At 63.2% G+C, this 16,343-nt stretch overlaps 1 protein-coding gene across 1 annotated transcript; it reads left to right on the top strand.

Moving 5' to 3' along the window:
* The first annotated feature begins 2,227 nt into the window (after positions 1 to 2,227).
* On the top strand, positions 2,228 to 14,357 carry DHH (desert hedgehog signaling molecule). Its single transcript, XM_073318629.2, has 3 exons — positions 2,228 to 3,637; positions 11,229 to 11,490; positions 13,464 to 14,357. The coding sequence occupies exons 1-3, from the start codon at positions 3,329 to 3,331 to the stop codon at positions 14,150 to 14,152; spliced, it is 1,260 nt and encodes a 419-aa protein (XP_073174730.1). The 5' UTR covers positions 2,228 to 3,328; the 3' UTR covers positions 14,153 to 14,357.
* The last annotated feature ends 1,986 nt before the right edge of the window (positions 14,358 to 16,343 follow it).

The following is a 16,343-nucleotide window of genomic DNA, read 5'->3' as shown; positions in this document are numbered from 1 at the left end:
GGCCCAGGCTGGGCTAGAGCACCAGCAGCAGCTCCAGGCTAGCTGAGAAGGGGGGCAGGCAATCTGTCACTGGGAGCTTTGGGGCTCTAGGTTGGGATTGAGGGGCAGCAACAGAGCTGTGGGGGAAGGGAGACCAAGGGGGGCTGTGGGTCAGGACTGCAGGGGGGAAGGAAGCCAGGGGTGCCATGGACGATGACTTGTTCACCTTTCAGCCCAGCTCCAGTCTGCTCTATAGGCCTCTTGGGTCCCTAGCCCCGTGCGCCTTTTGAACATCAGAGGGGGTCAAACCCAAGGTCCATCCTGCCCAGGGTCCTGTCTGCCGACAGGGGCCAGGGCCGGGGCTCCCGAGGGAACGAACAAAACAGGGAATCCTCAAGTGATCCATCCCCTCACCCATTCCCAATCTCTGGCAAACAGAAGCTAGGGCCACCATCCCTGCCCAGCCTGGCTAATAGCCAATGATGGACCTGTCCTCCAGGAACTGATCTAGTTCTCTTTTGAACCCCATCATAACCTTTGCCTTCACAACACCCTATATTGGGGGGGGGGAGGTTGTGTGAGGGGGCAGCGATGCCTCCGGCCGCAAGCCAAGTTTCATGGGGTGTTTGTCACTCCGAGCACAGAGGAAACTGCCCTAGTGCCAAACCTTCCCACCCATCCTGCCCCGGCTCTCCGGATGGGGGGAGCGGCCGCAGGGGGCTGGGAACCGGCCTGGCCTGGCTATCACAGCTGGGAGTTTGCTGTCTCTTCCCTGCCCTGCCCAACCGCTCCTGTTTTTACAGGGGCTGATCAGGAAGCTGGGTGTATATTGCAGGAAATGTGGCCATGGCTGCCCGGCTTCCCTGGAACATGCTCTTCTCCCAGCCGCCCCGGCCTGGCACCGATCCACCCGCCAGTGGGCGCTGCTCGGTGCACCTGCCCCAGCCTGCGTCTCCCACCTGGGGGCTACGGCACTGGGGGGAGCTGGCTCAGCCTGCTCAGAGCTGGGCCCCCCCCCCACCGGGCCTTGGACCTCCAACCTGCTTGGTAGGCGCCCAAGTGACCCTGGGGACCTGCAGGGGGGAGGGCCCTGGGGCACAGGTCCGGCTGGGAGCGTGGGTGCCCTGGCAGGGGCTGGGAGCCCGGGTGCCCGGCCCAGGGGAGGGCAGAGGTCGCTCTAGGCTCTTCCCCTTTGGTGGTGAATTTATTCAACTTTGGGTCCTCTGAACTGCAACAAAAGGCAAATTAGGATGAGAGGAGCCTGCCCTCTGCTGGCCAGAGCCGGAAATGCTGCAGGAGGAGCCCCGACCCCCGCCCGCGGGGGGGGGATCTGCCGTTTTCAAAAGTGGCTGCTGAATTTTTGGGGCCCCCACCCTGGAAGCTGCACCTCCCCCGCTCCTGGGGCCTGGCCGACGACTCCAGCAGGGACCCCCTGGGGGAGGAGGGTTGCCAACCCTCCAGGATTGTCCTGGGGTCTCCAGGAGTTCCAGTCCTGTGGCACCGGATAGACTAAGGGGGGTATTGGAGCGTGAGCCTTCGTGGGGGGATCCCCACTGCGTCGGATGGCCTGTGAGGACGCCGCCAGGAATACGCCTGCCGGGCGAGGCAGGTGCTGGATGTCGGGGTGCGGGGGAGACGGACACGCCCTGGGGCAGGCCAGGCTGGCTCGGACCAGGGCCCATCTCCCCGGGTCTCCCAACAGTGGCCGGAGCCAGCGGCTCCAGAGGAGAGCGCCGGCGGTTGAGGGCCCCCTGCTCCCAGGCTAAATTCTCACCTGACACCCCCCGCACGAGAGAGACTGGCCCCGGCGTGGGGGGCTATAGCCCTGTGCGGGAGGGGGACCCCAGCTCAGTAGGGGAGGCCACTTTCCCCCTGGGAATTAGGCCCTTTAACCCTCCTGGCTGGGATGGGGGGGGGGGCTAGATCTCCTGCAATGGGGGCACCCGAGCTCCCCCTCCCTGGGTGCAGGCAACCCCTGGGAGACCAGAGGTGGGTTTACACTGACCCGTAGGAGCCTGCTGCGGACTGTGCTCCGGAGGGGAGGGGGTGCAGGAGACGAGGTGCAAAGGGGGGTTGGGGACCTGGGGAGCGAGAAGGGGGGAAGGAAACGCACTGGGGTGGGAAGAGGGAAGGGGGGGCATGGGCTGGGGTGCTGAGAAGGGGAGGAGGGTGCAGTGGGGGGTGGAAGACTCGGGGGTGCAGGGAGTGGGGTGCGATAAGGGCTTGCGGGGCCGGCAATGGGGGTGCGCTGGGCCCCACTGTGACAGGGGTAAGGACGCCTGTCAGGAGCGCGCTTCGGAGAAGGGCAGAGCCGCGTTCCCGCTGGGGCCAGGTGGGGCGCGCCGCAGGTGAAAGGGCGGGAGCGCGCTCAGGTGCACCGAGGCTGGCAGTGCGCGAGGACGCGCATGCAGGATCCAGGGGGGTTACGCGCGGGAGCACAAGAAGAGGTTACGCGGGGACGCGCGCTGGGTGCTGGGTGCAGGGCGCGCCAGTGACCGCTGGCTCGGGCTCCGCGGGGGCGGCACCGGGGGGATGTGGCCGCCGCTCCCGGGGGACGGACTCTTAAAGGCGGAGCCGGGAGCCTGGCAGGGGCAGCAGCAGCGAAAGACCCGGCGGGGCTGCCCAGTGCCTGGCAGCAGCAGGGGGACGTTGCCCGGGGCGCGCGGCTGGCACCCAAGGGTCCCCGCAGCAGAGGGCGCGGCCGAGCACCCAGGGTACCTGGGCATGGCGGTGCCAGGAGCGGTCCCCGGGCCCTAGGGCAGCGGTGCCAGGAGGGGTCCCCGGGCCCTAGGGGCAGCGGTGCCAGGAGGGGTCCCCGGGCCCTAGGGCAGCGGTGCCAGGAGGGGTCCCCGGGCCCTAGGGGCAGCGGTGCCAGGAGCGGTCCCCGGGCCCTAGGGCAGCGGTGCCAGGAGGGGTCCCCGGGCCCTAGGGGCAGCGGTGCCAGGAGCGGTCCCCGGGCCCTAGGGCAGCGGTGCCAGGAGCGGTCCCCGGGCCCTAGGGGCAGCGGTGCCAGGAGCGGTCCCCGGGCCCTAGGGCAGCGGTGCCAGGAGCGGTCCCCGGGCCCTAGGGCAGCGGTGCCAGGAGCGGTCCCCGGGCCCTAGGGACAGCGGTGCCAGGAGCGGTCCCCGGGCCCTAGGGCAGCGGTGCCAGGAGGGGTCCCCGGGCCCTAGGGCAGCGGTGCCAGGAGGGGTCCCCGGGCCCTAGGGGCAGCGGTGCCAGGAGCGGTCCCCGGGCGCTACGGGCTGGCAGCGCCCGGGGGGGCCCCGGGGCGGTCGGGGGTACCTGGCTCCGCACCGATGCGGGACCCCGGAGCCGCGGGAGGCAGCTGAGCCGTCGGCCAGACCCCGCGATGCCCTGGCACGGCTCGCTGGCGCTCAGCCTGCTCTGCCTGGCCTGCTGCCTGCTGCCGCCGGGCCGGGGCTGCGGGCCGGGCCGGGGCCCGCCGGGGCGCAGGCGACAGGCCCGGAGACACCTGGTCCCGCTGCGCTACAAGCAATTCGTGCCCAGCGTGCCGGAGCAGACCCTGGCTGCGAGCGGGCGGGCCGAGGGCCGGCTGGGGCGCCGCGCCGAGCGCTTCAGGGACCTGGTGCCCAACTACAACCCCGACATCATCTTCAAGGACGAGGAGAACACGGGGGCCGACCGGCTCATGAGCCAGGTAAGGGGCGCCCGGCCCGGGGACCCCCGGGGGCGCCCCGCTCCTGGGGCTGGTCCCGCCCTCGCTAAGCCGGGTGCTTTGCCCCCCTCCCCGCTCCCCGTTACCCATTAACCCGGCCCCTGGCGGCTTGTCCCTGGCGCGGCTGGGGCCCGGGGCCCGGGTGCTTTGCAGGGCGAGTCCAGGGGCCGGAGCCGTCCAGGTACAAGGGGGAGCGAATTGGGAGACCGGGGTCGCTCTCCGGGGGGCTGCCCGGCAGCGAGACCTTTGGAGCTGGATCCCGAGCGGCTGGACCCCCACCGCCCCTCCCGGGGGGGTGGAGGGGGCTGTTCCCAGTCCGTCCCCCGAGTCGGGGGTGACCGGCCTGGACCCGCCTGCAGCTTGTTCCCAGACCGGAGCGGGCTTCCCTGAACCCCCCGGCGATTTGCTGCCCCTTCGCTCGGGGGTTTGGCTGGGTTTTGAACTCCCAGCGGCTGCGTGGAGCTGGTCTGGCGGCCCCCGTCCCTTGCACCCCCCGACTCTGCACCCCCCGCCGGCCCCCCGGCTCTGCACCCCCCCGACTCTGCACCCCCCCGACTCTGCACCCCCGGACTCTGCACCCCCGGACTCTGCACCCCCTCCCCGGGTGTTCCAGCCCCAACTCGGAGGGCTGGGAACCCCCTCAGCAGCAAGGAGCGCTGGAGGCTCCGGGGAAGGGTCCAGCTGTTGGGGGGCGAAGGGGGCGCTCAGGCTGGGGGCCCTTCCGGCCATTCTATGGAATCGCTGCTCTGCCCTGCCCCAGCCCCGGGAGCCGCCTCGGACCTTGATGCCTTGGAGCATCCCGGGCTCTGAAAGCACCTGGCCGGCTCCAATTCAGCGTTTCCACCTCCTCAGAGCCTAGCTCCTACAGACTCCCCCATTTCACAGACAGGGACACTGAGGCAGGTGCCTGGGCTCAGGTGATATGGGGCATCTGTGCTAGACACAAGCATAGGGGCTCCCAGCCCTGCACCCTGTGGCCCTTGCCCGGTCTCCACCCAGGGCCTGATGCAGGGCTGAGCAAACAGGGGCAGACCCCTCTGTCTATGTGGGGTGCAGAGATTCCATCCCAGACCCCCCAGGCTCCCCAGCGACCCATTGGAGCAGAAACGAAGTGAGAAAAATGAACATGAAGTGGTTTGTGAGACCTTTTGGGGAGACTGACCCAGCCCTGGGGACATTCACTGTGGGCTTCTGTGTTGCTCTGGTTTGTTGCACAGGTTACGAGGAGACGGCTGGCCCAGTGGCTTGGCCCTGGGAGGCCCGGGGTCCGGTCGCAGCTCTTCCACAGACTGTATGAACACAAGCCAGTCATGTGGCTTTCTGTGCCTCAGTTTCTCCACTGCACCAATGGGGATAATGGTCCTGCCCTGCCGCCCAGGAGGGTTGTGAGGATAAAGATGTGACTAGAGAGGTGCTGGGACACTAGGACAACGGGGGGCAGATAAGTCCCTTGCATGGCTGGAACAGGGCCCCTAACAGGTCTGTTAGCTAGGGAGTGGCTGCCTGGGGGCTGAAGGCTCCAGGGTTGAAACATGTACAAAGCAGAGTTTCAGATCCCAGCACAGCTGAGTGCGCTTTCTGCATCTGAACCATCCTGGGGCAGTGAGTTCCATGGGTGAACATGGTGCTAGCAACACATAGAAGTAGATGGGCCAGGACTGGCTAGCTGTTCCATCAGCCCCACCCACCGGGACTGACCCCATTGCAGTGACAGGGGCCTGGCGATGAGCAATGTAATATGACGGAGGGGCTGCAGCTGTGCCGGAAGCCCCCCGGGCACCCTGGCGGAGGAGGTGCAGGCCCTTCTGGGGGCAGGAGGTGCCCCAGGGCCAGGCTGTGCCCCAGAGAGGGCGACATGGTCGTGCCATGCCCCTTAGTCATGATAGTTGATGTAACCGCCCCCAGGGTGGCCAATGCCAGGTCCCAGTGGTGCCAGGGGAACTCTGGCTCCCGGGCTGTGCGAGCCGGTGACATTTCTGCCTCTCGTGTGTCCGTGGGTGGGCATGCTGACTGCATCGCGGATTCATTTCCTTGTGCTGAGTCACCCGATGCCCGTTGCCTGGGCGAGGGGGGAGGCTGGCAGCCAGACTGGGTCTGGATGGCACAGGGTGGTGGGCGCGCCGGCTCTGGGAGGAGAATGAGCTGGCTGTCCCGGAGGAGAGACAATGGGGCGTGGGGGTGCATGCAGAGCGCCGGGAACCTGGAGCGCCGGGGTGGGTGTTTCCTGCCGCTCATGCTGCAGCGCTGGGGTGAGGAGGGGAATCTGTGTTCACTGAGGGGGCCACACTCTGGGGTGGGCCCTTCCCTCCCAGGAAGGAATCAGGACGCTGGACTATTCAAGCCTTAGCAAACCAGGATCGGGAGGTTGATGGGATGTGTCCAGTGCTGGTTGCCATGGGAGCTGGGACTCCTGGGTTCCATTTGGAGCAGTGGGAGGGGAGTGGGGTCTAGTAGATGGAGAGCCATAGACACTAAAATTGGAAAAACCCGAAGTCCCTCTTCCTGGGCGCGTTTGTCTGCTACCGCCGCTCCTCGCCTGACCGATTCAGCTCCATCCTTGGGGTTTGCACTGTGGCGATCCTCAGCGTATCAGCCCCGGTGCCAGGTGCTTCAGAGGGAGTGAACAGAACAGGGAATTAGCAAGTGATCCACCCCCTGTGGGCCAGGCCCAGGTTGAGGGTCCCTCTCGAGTTCCTCACGGTCTTCACTAACCTCAGTAACGTGGTGTCCTCCCTCACCCCCTGCTCAGCCCCTCTTCCAGGTCATTAATAATGGCTGGCTTCTATCTCTGCCTGCAGCCTGGACTCACTGGCTAGTTCCTGCCCTGCTCTGTGCCTCAGTTTCCCCAGCTCTGAAATGGGGATACCATGGTACCTATATCCCAGGGCTGCTCTGAGGCGTCAGGACTGTGCTTTGAGAGTCTCAGGTGAGGGGGAACTGGCAGGTCACTGGGGCGCGAGCTGTGCTGGGCAGGGTCTGTGCAGTGCCCAGACTCCCCCCGCGGAGGGGTTTTGCAGTTGGGGTGTCACTCCCCTGCCCCGGCAGCACTTGCTGCTTCTCTTGGTTTCCCCGTCCCTGCCTCAGAGGTGCCTGAAAATGCCCCTATTCAGCTGCTCCAGGACCGTGGTCCTGGCAGCCTCTGGCCCTCGAAGCCAGGCAGCTGGTGACCTGCGGCTGCCTCTGCAGGTCAGAGCTCCCATGGCCATGCAGCTGGGCTTGGCCGGCTGCCATGGGGGCGTGGGGGGACTCGGAATAGAAAGCGAAGGTCATGGGGTCCCATGCCCCCACTGGGGCAAATGGCGGGCGGGGAGAGCTGGCAGGAGGGAAGTTCTGTGTCTCCCCATCCTAGGAGGCTGGGGCAGCGAGGGGGATGCCCGTATCCCGTTGCCATGGTGATGGAGGAGGCTGCCTCAGGCTCCCCTGGTCCAGGCTGCTTGGCTCTGTCTCCATTCTCTGTCCATCCACCCTGCTCCCTGGCTCTTCCCCTTCCCTTGTTCTCCCACTCTCGCTCTTTTCACTGCCTGTCCCTCTCCCTCCTTCCCATGCTCCCGGCTGCCCTGCCCGCCGCGCCAGTCTCGCCCTCCTGGTATGAGAATAATGTCAAGGCTATAGCGAAGTGGTTACTTTTTTCTTTATTTGATTATTCGTTTAGTGATAAACCTCCTCTCCCAGCCGGAGCTTCCCAGCTGGTACGATTTCCCTTTGTTCCTGTCTTGCCTTCTTCTGGGCTGCTTCCCCCTGAGGCTGCCATGCTGTGGGCAGGGACGCGGAGTGCATCGTATTCGTGCTTGGGCAGGGCATTGGGGTATCTCAGGGGGATGGAAGGAACCCAGTTTTCAACAACCCCTAACTGCAGCCCAGGGGCCTATGGGAGGACTTGAAAGGCAGCTATCCCCACTCCACAGCCATGTGGCAGATCACCCTGGCAGAGACCCCATCGCCCACGCTACTCAAATGCCGCCACCTCTGGGGCAGAACGCAGAAGCTGTTCCAGAGTCGCACAGCAAAAGGGACCACTCGCCCAGCACTGAGATGCAGCCTCCTCTGGGGTGGAGTGTGGCAGCTGTTTAGGGTGAATATTATCCAGCTAGAAGTGTGGTGGCTGGTGGTGCTGCTGAGTGGATTAGCCACCTTGAAATTTGGCTGCTGCACCCTGACTTTCATGGGGTGTCTGGCCACTAGGGTTCAGGGCCTGGGAGTTCATCCATCCTTTGGCTGGTCTGGGTACCCCAGAAAGTGCTTCCCCCAGCCACTCTGTTCACCCCTATGGAAAGTACATGCTCTGGGACAGGGGGATCCCCAGCCTAGATGCATGCAGGGAGGGTGAGTCAAGCTAAAAGAGCCCCCCCCAGACCTCCAAGCACTCCTCCCCGCCAGGGGATATTCTGCTCTCCCTCCAGCCCGACACCCCCTGGTGGCCAGCACACCAGCCTCTCCTGTCCACCCCTCCAGCCCCCACCCTTGCAGGGCCCCAATCCTGGTCATTGGCTGCTGCAGTCCTGCAGAGGGGGATACTGGCCGGGGAGTGGGGTCCCGTGGCTGCCCCCCCCCACGGTGCGCTTTCCCCCTTGCTGACACCGGCCGGGGGGTGCAAGGCCGCTGAATGGGCCCTTTGTGGCAAAGCTGATGACTTTGCTGTTCTTTCTCTGTTGAACCGGAGGATCTGAAATTCTCGCCGAGTTAAGTAATTCTCGGGCTGGAAAACAGCTATTGTGCTGTGAGGGGAGAGAAGCGCGGCACATTCCTGCTCCGGCCCTTCCCTCCTCCCCGGCACGCCATCAATCTGACTTTGTTCCCTTTCCAGTTGGTTTAAATGCCACCCATGCCCCCCCGCCATCTCTCCGTCTGCCCCTCTCTCGTTCCTTCCCCTCACGGCTCCCCGCCCACCCTGCCTGCCCCCAAGGCCCCAGTTCTGCTATCCGGCTGCTGGACTTCCCCCCACTTTTCCTAGGCCTGAGCCGGGGTGGGCTGCAGCCACAGGTCGCTCAGCGCTGAAGGGGTCAGTGGCAGGAGCCCAGGAGGAGGGAAGGAAGAAGGAAGGAAAGTGGCTGCCAGGAGTGAAAGCTGCAGGAGACAGTTAATGATGCTGGGGGGGACAGATCTGGGGGAGCACTGGGGGTGAAGAGAAGAGGCAGTATGGGCTGAGACTCGGGATGTTAGCTGCCACTCCAGCCTTTCCCTTTGCCTCTCCTCGCTGAGCTTATTTCAGGCTCTGCCTCTTCTTGCCAGTTGTTGCAATCCCGCATCGGGAGAGACTCGGCGGGATTCTGATTTTCATGCACTGTTTTTAAAACAATCTGCTCTGCAGCGCTGGTGTTATACAGAGCTGCTCCACCTCGCCCCAGAGGTGGCTGCAGTTCTGTGCGGGAGGAATGGTATAACAGATAAACAACCTGGAAATTGTTTGAGGGCAAAGTGTACATGGGTCTGCAGCAGGATGGATGAATCTATCACCTTTCAATCAAGAGTTTCATTGCTTTGCAAAGGCAGGGAAGCTTGGCTATCCCCACGGCCCCTGAAAAGGGGAGTGACTGGCACAAGGTCACAGAGGGGGACAATTCCAGAGCCAGGGATAGGACCCAGGAGTTCGGGTTCCCGCCCGCCCCCTGCCCAGCCTGGCTCAACCTCAAACAAGTCTGATGCTCCTGAAACACGGATTAGCCATTCCCTCTGGGTCTGACCCGAGTTAATGAATCACCCATTAAGGAGCTGGTCTGTGTATTTCTGTGGGGAGCTGGTGAGCTCTGGTTTGGGCCGGGTGGGGGCAGACAGACCCAGTTTAATCTTTATTCTCTCTCCCCACCCCCTCAGCTTTGGTTCTTCAGCCAGACCCAGGCATGTCCCGTCCCCGGGTGGCCCCATCCCCAGCATGGCTCTGTGGGGCCGTCTGTGCCCGCCGGGGTCCCTGCCCAGGGGATTTGGTTGCCAGCTTCTGATGACAAGCCAGGGCCTGGAAAAACGCCCCCCCGGTCACCCCCCCCCGGTCTCACTGGAGAGCTCAGAATTGGGGTGGGGGGGTCACCACAGCCCCCCCTGACTTTTGTCCCACGCAGGAGCTCGGGGAGCCAGACTGACTCGGGGGGTAGGGCACTGGCCGGATGGTTCTATCCCTGGCAGTGCTGCTGCCCCACGGCAACGTCCCTTCCCCTCTGTGGGCTTATTCCCTGCCCACCTGCGTCCGCCTGGTCCATAGGCCTTTGCTGTGCTGCAGAGACAGGTGTGCCCTTCGCCCAGGCTGGCTCTGGGCAACCCTGGTCTGCCGAGCCGGGGAGTCGGGCGGGTCTCCTGGCGCTGAGCGCACCATTCATTTCGTACTGGAGACCAGGCCCTCGCCGGTGAGCTGCTGTGGGTCTCAGTGTCTGTGCAGGGCCCGGCATGACAGTGCCCCCGGCTCGGCTGAAATGCCTCTGAAACCCTGCCCCCGCGCCCGGTGGCACTGCCTGGCTTTCCAGGGCATACGTGCGCCAGGCGGGAGAAGGAATTAGGCTTGTGAACCCGCAAAGCTGTGGGACCATGGGGATGCTGCTGCCTTTGCCCTCCCCTGTCTTGCCACTCGCTGTCCCTGTCAATGAAAATGGCCTGGCCTCTGCCCCATGCAGCAGCATCTCCTTCATCTGGGTGCCCCCCGCAGCACCCCAGGGCAGGGCAGGGCTGTCCAAATCTCTTAGCACAAATCTCAAACTGGGGGTCGGGACCCATCAGGGGGTCACGAGGTTATTACACAGGGGGTTGCGAGCTGTCAACCTCCACCCCAAACCCCGCTTTGCATCCAGCATTCATAATGGTGTTAAACATATAAAAACGTGTTTTTAATTTATAAGGGGGGGTCACACTCAGAGGCTAGCTGTGTGAAAGGGGTCACCAGTACAAAAGTTTGAGAACCCCTGTCTGACCGTTCCTGCTCTGATGTCAGGGTCCCCTCTCCTTGCAGCCCCCGGCAAGCTGTGCATTCTCTTCCTGTAATGCAGCTCCCTTCCGTCTGCCCCACTGCATCCCCCGCGCCCCCGGAGCAGTAAGGGTTAATGTGTGAGGAGCGATTAATCAGACTGGGACTTCTCAGCTTGGAAAAGTGACGACTAAGGGGGGATGTGATAGAGGTCTATAAAATCATGACTGGTGGGGAGAAAGTAAATAAGTGGTATTTACTCCTTCTCATAATACAAGAACTAGGGGTCACCATATGAAATGAATAGGCAGCAGGTTTAAAATGAACCAAAGGAAGTATTTTTTTTACACAACATACTGTCAACCTGTGGAACTCCTTGCCAGAGGATGTTGTGAAGGCCAAGACTATAACAGGGTTCTAAAAAGAACTAGATAAATTCATGGAGGATAGGTCCATCAGTGGCTTTTAGCCAAGATGGGCAGGGATGGTGTCCCTAGCCTCTGTTTGCCAGGAGCTGGGAATGGGTGACAGGGGATGGATCACCTGGTGATTCCCTGTTCTGTTCATTCCCTCTGGGGCACCTGGCACTGGCCACTGTTGGCAGACAGGATACTGGGCTAGATGGACCCATGGTCTGACCCAGTCTGGGCGTTCTTATGTACTTATGTTCATGCTCTCCCTTGCCAGCGCTGCAAGGACCGTGTGAACGCGCTGGCCATCGCTGTGATGAACATGTGGCCCGGTGTGAAGCTGCGGGTGACAGAAGGCTGGGACGAAGATGGGCATCACCTGCCCGACTCGCTGCACTACGAGGGGCGGGCGCTGGACATCACCACGTCTGACCGGGACAGGGAGAAGTACGGCATGCTGGCGCGCCTTGCCGTGGAGGCTGGCTTTGACTGGGTCTACTACGAGTCCAAGGCCCACATCCATGTGTCGGTGAAAGCAGGTAACGGGAAGCAGGGTGATGACGTGGGGGATAGAGACCCTGGCTTTGCCACCGTGCCGGGTGGCATGTGTTCCTTGACTTCTTCAGGTTGGCCACTCCTTGTTTGAATTCAGAAGTTTGCTTCTGTTCACGTGGAAGAGTACAAAATGTGTCACTGATTCTCAGCTGTGTGATTGCTCAAGGGGGGTGTTCTGAGAGTGGGAAGCAGCGCCGGAGAGTGTGTGGGGAGCGGGAGGGGACAGATTTTCTTTGCCTTCATCTGAAATAAAATTTTCAACACCTCACGACCCTCTCGATTGCTTTTATGCCCCCGCCCAATACCCCTGGTGGGCAGAGCACTAGGCTGGGACTGTGGACTCCTGGGTTCTAGTCCCATCTCTGCCAATGACCTGCTTTATGACCTTGGATGAGTCTCTTCCCAGGTCCATGCCTCAGCTTCCCCTCCCACCTGTTGCCTTTACAGACTGTCAGCTCTTTGGAGCAAGCCCCGCCTCTCATGGTAGTGCTGTGCAGCTCCTGGCACAGCGGGGCCCCGATTTTTGGGGTGCTTCTTGGCACTGCCATAATGGTAGCAGCAGAATTCCTTACTCACCCCGTTAGCATTAAGGATTTCACAAAAATCTAACATGAAGAGAATTGTTCTTACGGTTTTTGAAAAGAAATGCAGTGCAGAGAGGGTTCTTAGTTAGTAATTGTTGTAGTAATACTAACTAACTGCTAATTACTAACTAAATAATTAGTAATACTAGCTAAGAATATTTTTTTAAAAATCCCATCTTCCCTCCCACACCCCTTCCAGCAGCCCCAGAAAGCCCCGGGTGTGCACTGGTGCACAAGCCAAACTGAGAAGAAACAATAAGTGAACCTGGCCAGGCTAGTCCTTGTCCCCGAGCCAGCCCGGGGTGAGCAGTAAAACAAAGCATGACAGCGCTGGAGAGTCCTCAAGATTCGAAGACTCGGTTTGAGTGTGAATGATTTCCTGTGTGGTTAGTGACATGCGTAGAGAGACTCTGTGTGCTGTGTCCTGCCTGTTGTTGTTGTAAACACATGCCGTGTCTCTTGAGAGCTAGTTTGTGTTTGCTTCACGTCGAAGCGCAGTTCAAACCGCCCCTCTCTTTGTCAGATCTATAGTATCTTTCCACACTCACTGTCCAGTTCACCTGTGCTCCCTGCAGGCAGCAGACAAAATCCCGCAGGGCCTACGTAACCAGGGGCTGTGGTTTGGGGCCTGATTCTCTGCACCTTGCATTGTTGGCTCTGCTGATGCAAAGTGGGGGTGAAAGAGCAGCAGCTCACAGGGGAGGGTTGTGCACCGGTGTGGCCAACACCCCCAAGGGGCAGCACAATCAGGCCCATTGGGTTTAACCTCCCAGTGACAGAGCTGGGGGAGGTGGGTACGTCTCTAGGATTCCTCACCAGGCAATAGCACTTTCAGGTGGGAGGGGAAAAGAAGCTGTCTCTCAGGATCCCTCTTGAAGTCCCCTGGTAAACGGGGCCTTCCCAAGCACCGGGCCCTGTTGGTTTGTTTCTAGGTTGAGCCCGTCAGGTGCGAGCTCTTCCCCTCCCTAGAACCATGGCCAAGCCAGACGGCAGAACGAAGAGGCTCCAGACACAGGAGTTGCCCACGGCTCCCGCTGCCTTCGCTGGCGGCCGAGAGCCCGCGGCGCTTCTCAGGAGCTGCTCAGCCCCGGTGCGGGCACGGGCAGGCCTCACAAGCCCGGGTCTGTCTGTGCCGGGCACTAGTCTCTCTGCTCCAGTGCATGTGAGCCAGGCCTTGTGCTGGATTTAAACTGCCCAGGTGCTAGCCCTGTTTTCACCTGGTCCACCACCTCTGCTCGGGGGAGGGCTGGCACCGTAGGAGCGAGGCGGGTGCAAATATCCCCCACGCCTGCCCGCCCGCTCTGTACCTCCATCGCGGTGTTTTCTGGCCCACGCGTGCCACCGTGCTGACAGGACCCTCTGTCTTTCCGCAGAGAACTCCCTGGCCAGCCGGGCCGGCGGCTGCTTCCCGGGCCACGCCATGGTGATGCTGCGGAGCGGCGAGCGGAAGGGGCTGTCGGAGCTGCGCCGTGGTGACTGGGTGCTGGCCGTGGACCCGAGCGGCCAGGTGGTCCCCACCGAGGTGCTGCTTTTCCTGGACCGCGACCTGCGCCGGCGTGTGTCCTTCGTGGCCATCGAGACGGAGAGCCCTGCCCACCGGCTGCTGCTCACGCCCTCCCACCTGGTGTTCGCTGCCCAGGCCCCGGCCAACGGCACGGCCAGCTTTGTGCCCATCTTCGCCAGGCGGGTGCGGGCGGGTGACTCGGTGCTGGCCCACCACGCTGGTGGACGCGGGCTGCAGCCGGTCCGGGTGCTGCGGGTGTCGCGGGAGGAGGGCATGGGGGTGTTCGCCCCGCTGACGTCACATGGGACTCTCCTGGTCAACGGGGTGCTAGCCTCCTGCTACGCCGTCCTGGAGAACCACCACTGGGCCCACCGCGCCTTCGCCCCACTCCGGCTCCTCCACGGCCTCCTCTCACTGCTGCCCCTGAGTGGCGAGGGCAAGAACTGCAGTGTGCCGGAGACGGGCCTGCACTGGTACTCGCGGCTGCTCTACCAGTTGGCGTGGGGGGCGCTGGGCCAGGACTCCCTCCAGGCCGAGCGGCCGCGTTACAGTCAGTGACTCGGACAAAGTTGATGGAACAAACGGGAAGCAGGAGGCCCTGGGCCCCGAGTGGCTTCCAAGCTTTACTGCAAGTGCCTTGGGATCCCTGCAAGCCTTGGGGGCAGGGAGGGGATGGGAACCCGGGCCCCCAGCAGGGGAGCGAGGGGGTACTGGGTTCCTTGTTACAGCGTCCCAGGGGGTGTTCACGCCGACGGGGGGGCGAGGGGGTACTGGGTTCCTTGTCACAGCGTCCCAGGGGGTGTTCACGCCGACGGGGGGGGCGAGGGGGTACTGGGTTCCTTGTCACAGCGTCCCAGGGGGTGTTCACGCCGACGGGGGGGGCGAGGGGGTACTGGGTTCCTTGTCACAGCGTCCCAGGGGGTGTTCACGCCGACGGGGGGGGCGAGGGGGTACTGGGTTCCTTGTCACAGCGTCCCAGGGGGTGTTCACGCCGACGGGGGGGCGAGGGGGTACTGGGTTCCTTGTTACAGCGTCCCAGGGGGTGTTCACGCTGATGAGGGGGGCCAGCCCCGTGTGGGTGGGTGCACTCTGGCACCTGCTCCTGGTGCTCCAGCCAGTGTCACTGGCTCCGTAACCACGCCCCTGCAGGGCGTCTGGCCCCTGCCGCCTGGAGCCGACGCCGCCCCTCGGTATCTGTTCATGCTTCGTGGCACTCCCGGGGTGACCCTGTCCGGAGGGGGTGGGTGAGCCCCAAACCACACTCCTGTTGGGGCACCTCTCCCCAGTCCCTGTGTTTATTGCTTCACTTAACCAGCATGACTGGGCCTTGGCTTGCTGCTTTCCCTGCTCGAGATGAAATCCCAAGGCTGGTTTTGGGGTGGTGCCCACCAGGGCTGACCCAGGGGCAGAATCGGGCCTGGAGGGTTTGCAAGCCCAGCCCAGCCCATGGCTTTGGGCATGTGCCAGCCCCAGGCTGGGTTCTCTGCTGTGCTCCCCAGCTGTGATTCCACCGAATGCAGCAGCTCAGACCTGGGCCATCCCTCCCTCCTGTTACTAATGCTCCTGCCAGGCCCCTGCCCCCCTGCCCTCACCCTGCAGCCACCCCCCCATCCTGGCATGACCCCCCCCCACGCTTCTCCTTGGGCACGGCACCCACCTGCCCGCCCTCCTCGTGTCCCCCTGAAGTGTTCATCGAGAGATTCTGCCCCGGCCCACAGTGCCTGGGAGATCCTCGGAATGGTCATCGCCAGCAGCCAGCTGGCACGGCCGCCCCCTTTGCACCCTTGGGAGGAGGGATTGGCGGCGCTGGGCCCAGTTCGGGCCCCGCCAAGGAGTTCGTGCAGGGGAGGGGTTGCACAGTGGCTGCCTCGGGGTCCTTGGAAGGAGGAACGGAGGCAGGGCCCCTGAGCCCAGATCCCACTGGGGATGGTGGGGTGCCGTGCACACAGTCACGCTCCCGCAGGAGGCTCCGAGGCTGCATCATCACCCCAAGACCCTCTGCCCAGCTGCGGTTCTTGGCCACGCGGGAAGCCATGCTCTGCCGGGCTCTGGGCTGGGTGGGCCTCCCCCGCATTCCTCCAAAGCAGGGCTCAGAGGGAATGAGCTCCCCGGGAAGGGGGGGGGTCCGGGTAGGCTCTCTGGCCCAGCCACCCCACAACTGGGGCAGGAATAGGGTGGCAGAGGGCCCCTGAGCTTTGAAGTCAGAGGGGTTCCCTTGTGTGGGGGTCACTCATTGGCTTGAAAAGCCAGACCCTGGCCATGCTCTCTTGGAAACTGTGGGAGCCAAGCGCTAGTGTGGGCTAGTGGCTGGAGGAGGGGGGTGGGCATCAGGACCCCTGGCTTCTATTGCAGGCTCCAGGAGGGGAGTCCGGGCTAGCGTTCACACTGGGGCGGGGGGTGCATGACTCCTGGGTGCTTTTCTTGGCTCTGTGAGGGCGGCACAGTGACGCTCACGTGTTAGTGTGTCCTGCCCGGCAAGGGTAAGTGCCCGGCTTCCTTGCCAGCCTGTTCTAGGCTGACTTGTGCTGGACCATGCAGGCAGTGCCACGTCGGGGGATGGGATTCTCTCTCCTAGCCGCAAGGCCAGTCAGCAGCAGGGGCAGGACCCGCGTACAGGGGCAAGTCGTTCCACTGAACTCGGGGGGGGGGGTGCTAATCGGTGCGGGGGGCTACTCCCCCGCTCTGTCTCATGCAGGGGAGGCGAGTGGGGGGACGTGTATCTTGGTAACCGGTTAACTCTGCACTGCTG

The sequence above is a fragment of the Lepidochelys kempii genome, chromosome 20, assembly GCF_965140285.1.
Source record: "Lepidochelys kempii isolate rLepKem1 chromosome 20, rLepKem1.hap1, whole genome shotgun sequence".
Classification (NCBI taxonomy): Eukaryota; Metazoa; Chordata; order Testudines; family Cheloniidae; genus Lepidochelys; species Lepidochelys kempii.
Note: the sequence above shows the minus strand (reverse complement) of the source record. Positions and strands in the feature narration are given on the sequence as shown.